Raw genomic sequence first — 4,093 nt, 5'->3', positions numbered from 1 at the left:
TTTGTCACTTTAATGTTTGTCAAATTATATATAAATGCTTTTGGGACAATACTTATTGTTACTCCTTTATTTTTTATGGAGAATATTCCCCATTACATCAAACACACTCTTAGTCGAAATCATTAAATTTCGCCATTCCCATCCTATTCCCAAGTTGCATGTCGTGGGATTGTGGCCATAGCTAATGGAGTAAAGTAATGCTAATAATATCTGACCATGCCACTTGCCTTCTAGTCCACCTAAGATTACATGGGGAACCTTATGTTTCATATTCTTTTGAGACAAGGTGAGGTTGTAAGTTGCATTAATATTCATATGAAAAAGAAAAAGAAATCTTTCCACGTTGCGTTAAATTTTTTCTTGTTAAATCTCTTTATCTACTTATTATAAGAGTGACATACCTGTAAACACTCTAAGAGGTTATTAATATTATATACTTGGTATAAACAAAGATCAAATTCCAGAGCCAAAAAATGCTAGGTACTCTCTTCTTTCTATATATCTATATTTTTAACTCAGTATCAATGCTAGTAATTAAAGGTAACACGTATTATATATTAATTAATTAAGGTTCGTAAAAATTGACTCAGATACTACATTATTATGGAATAGTAATAAAGATCGATATCTTTATAAAGTTATGGACTTAGATACAACCACTTTTTCCTCATTCAAATGGATTAATTAAGTTTATTCTCCATAAAATAAAAAACAGAGAACGACATGAACCATTATTATTCATCGGGGACATGCAAAAATGAACATAATTATTAGCACAAAAACATGGGGTTCTTCATTGGAAACATAGGCAACATGACAGCCATTTATTTCCCCCTCATGTCAAAAGAACTTTGTTTATACCTAAAAATATGCATGAAAACAAGAGAACAACAAACAAAAGAATGAAGTGTGTAATTAATAACCAAGCTCAATTCTTGCTTCAGATCTCCAGTGCCTAGCTTTCTCAAAACCATTAGTATAATTCTCAAAATCTTCAATCGTTTGGTCAATTTCTTCTTGAGTATTCATCACAAAAGGTCCCAATTGTGCTACTGGTTCACCCAATGGTTCTCCACCTACTAATATAAACCTTAGTATTTTTGAGCCCTTATTCCATGCCACAAGTCCATCACCAAATCCACTTAAAAGCAGTAAATTATGTGCAGATATAGGTGACGAAGTTGTTGAATCTTGGCCAAAAATACCTTCTCCTTCTAAAATATATACAAATGCGTTATATGATTTAGGAATTGGTTGTTGAAGATGGGATCCTGGTTTTAGAGTGAAATCCAAATACATTGTTGGAGTTCTTGTATATATAGTTGATTTTACTCCTAATGCTTCCCCTGCTATAACTCTCACTTTTATCCCATCTCTTGCAGCCTCTGCTATGTTGTTGCTTGATATCTCTTGATACCTTGGCTGTATCCTGTTATTAAAAATGGGTAATCAAAATATTTACAATGTGAATTTCTTTATATTCTAGCTTGTGGGCAAGCTTTTAAAATATCTTATTTTTTCTCAAAAGTATTTTTGGTGAGAACAGCTTGTATGGCTAATTAATTTGAAAACCACTTCTAAGCATCAATTAAAAAAAGTGTTTTTCTCAAAAGTGTTTTTCAAGAAAGTGTTTACAAAGAGAAGCTACTTTTTTTGTTTTTCTAAAACTGCTCCTACTCAGAAGCATTTTGTTTTCTTTTAAAACACACCAACTTTGAAAAATATGCACTTTTTTAGGAGGAAAAAGTGCTTTTTTGTGTTAGTACAGTTATTATTTTAATGTATTAAAAAAAAACAATTTTATCAATTTAATGTTATAGTTAGGTAAAGTTCTGCTACTTTAGTCACAAAAAATATATGAAAATCTGTTCCAATTAATGGAAAATTAATTAACTTACATTTTGTGTTGAGAGGAGAGATTAATCCACAACTGTAAACCTTTTTGAGTTCCCTGAGGTGCTGGCATTTCTGAATGAACAACTCCTCTTCCAGCAGTCATCCACTGTAAATCACCGGCTTCTATTGTACCTTTACGTCCCTCAAAATCTTCATGCGTGACAGCTCCCTATTGTAAAATAAAATTTTAATAACTTGCTTTTCAACTACTATGAATAACATATAAAAGTTGTTTACCTAAATAAGTCTAGATCATGTATATTAGGATACACAGAAAAAAAAAGAAAGGCATGTGCTTGTATTTATCAGTTTAAAGAAACTATTTTTTTTTTTAATTATTAGACTATCAATTTAATCACTTCTTTATCTAAAACGTGGAAATTAATTTAGTCTTTTCCTTTGAATGGTTATAATGGAGCAGCCATTGACAATGTACACGAACAGCATGTGAAAGAGACTTGTAGTGAAATTGCTATGATATTCTTTTTATTTTATTTTTCATTAAAGGGTAAAACGGTGTAATTATAAAAAAGATACAGAGGAATGAAAACTAAATACCTGCAACATGTAGGTGACCGTTTCAAAGCCTGTGAAAATGAGAAATAAGTGATGAGATCAAAAGATATTTGCCGTGCAAAATTAGACGGAAGAAATTAAGAAGAAGAAAAAATCATTAGAATTAATGCTACCTCTATGTGGATGATCAGGAAACCCAGCTGGAGCAGAAACTGTAAATTTAATTAGACAAAAAAAAAATAGAAAAGATTTTAGGTAACAAACGTATATATATGATAAAATGCCACAAAAATTTAATCCAAGAATGTAAACATACCTGAGAATTCATCCAAAACAAGGAAAGGATCAAAGTATCTCAACTCAAACCTGAGAGAGGAATTGTAGAAGACATGTTAATTAGTGAGCAAATTTACTATGAAAAGTTCAAAGGCGAATGTAGCCTGATTCAAGTGTATTTAATATTTTCGACGTAGAAAACACACATATATATAATAAAATTTGAAGTTTAAATTTAGATGATTGTCTTAGAAAGAGGTTGATAAATTATAATAATAAAGGGGTACCTTCCAATGCTTCTTCTAACAACAGCACCAAGACCTTCCTGCTGAGGTCTTGCCAAAAATTTTCTGGTAATAGAGCGCGATTCTCTTACCAATGACATGTCTTATCTGTTTCTCTTGTCTAAAATGCAAATTAGAAAACTTGTGTTTGTTTGTGAGGTGACTGGACAGTTTTTTCTCTACCAATTTATAGGGAGGTGTTCGTTATTAGTCAAATATATGAAAGGAAGAGGGAGTTTCCTTGAGATGCAGGCACCTTTTGCTTTTCTTTATTTCTTTCTTTTTTCTATTCCATTCTCACGTCAGCATAGCGTTTTCGTGATGTCTCCCCATTTTTACTTCAAACAGACAATGGGCTCGCCCCGTTTTCAGCTTTCCATTCCAAACATACTCCTAGTATTACTCATTTTGAATTGCATGCAGTGCAACAAACATGGACTTTTAACATTATTAGACATTAATCAGGTTAAGTTATTTGTAATACTCTCCCCCTTCCAATTTATGTGAACCTGTTTGTGTTATGTCGAGGAAGAGACAAACACAAGTGACACACTAACACTTGTCCCGTAAAGTTTTCTCCCTAAACACGACTCTCAAGTCCTCTATGACTACATTGTGGATGCTACTGAATTATAATTTCCTTCTACAAAAAAGGAACACTCAATTAAGGTAATTATATTGCCCTTTCTTTCAACAAATAGGAAAACCAAATATGGAAAGAAAATTATGGCAAACACCTAACAATTTGATTGGGTACGGAGTTTAAGAAAAATTGAAGACTTTTGGAATTTGTGGTTCTAAACAAGTCAAAAAGGGACTCAGAGTATTTGTGTAGTTATAAAAGTTTCTCATTAAGGGTAGAATTATAAGTTTAAGCTAAATTGTTTCCGAATTTAGAAAGGGATCATTCTTTTTGGAACCAAAAAGAAAATAGGTTCACATAAACTGGAACGGAGGGAATACTTTATCGGTCGATGCCACATGCAATCAAGGGGTAAAATAAAAAATTTACATATAAAGAATTTTGATTCTCTTTGACAAATATAAGAAAAGTTTATAAATAATTAATCCCCAATGTGACATGTTTGGATTTGTAATCCCATTGTCTAATTTTCTGACTC

General features: G+C 31.8%; 1 protein-coding gene across 1 annotated transcript; it reads right to left on the bottom strand.

The window, feature by feature from the left end:
- Nucleotides 1-716: 716 nt before the first annotated feature.
- Nucleotides 717-3,121, bottom strand: LOC107760242 (pirin-like protein At1g50590). Its single transcript, XM_016578261.2, has 6 exons — nt 2,976-3,121; nt 2,729-2,778; nt 2,586-2,624; nt 2,455-2,483; nt 1,899-2,065; nt 717-1,429 (listed from the first exon to the last, which is right to left on the bottom strand). Exons 1-6 carry the CDS (start codon nt 3,071-3,073, stop codon nt 916-918), a joined length of 897 nt encoding a protein of 298 aa, XP_016433747.1. The 5' UTR covers nt 3,074-3,121; the 3' UTR covers nt 717-915.
- Between the last annotated feature and the right edge of the window lie 972 nt (nt 3,122-4,093).

The sequence above is a fragment of the Nicotiana tabacum genome, chromosome 10, assembly GCF_000715075.1.
Source record: "Nicotiana tabacum cultivar K326 chromosome 10, ASM71507v2, whole genome shotgun sequence".
NCBI classification, from domain to species: domain Eukaryota; kingdom Viridiplantae; phylum Streptophyta; class Magnoliopsida; order Solanales; family Solanaceae; genus Nicotiana; species Nicotiana tabacum.
Note: the sequence above shows the minus strand (reverse complement) of the source record. Positions and strands in the feature narration are given on the sequence as shown.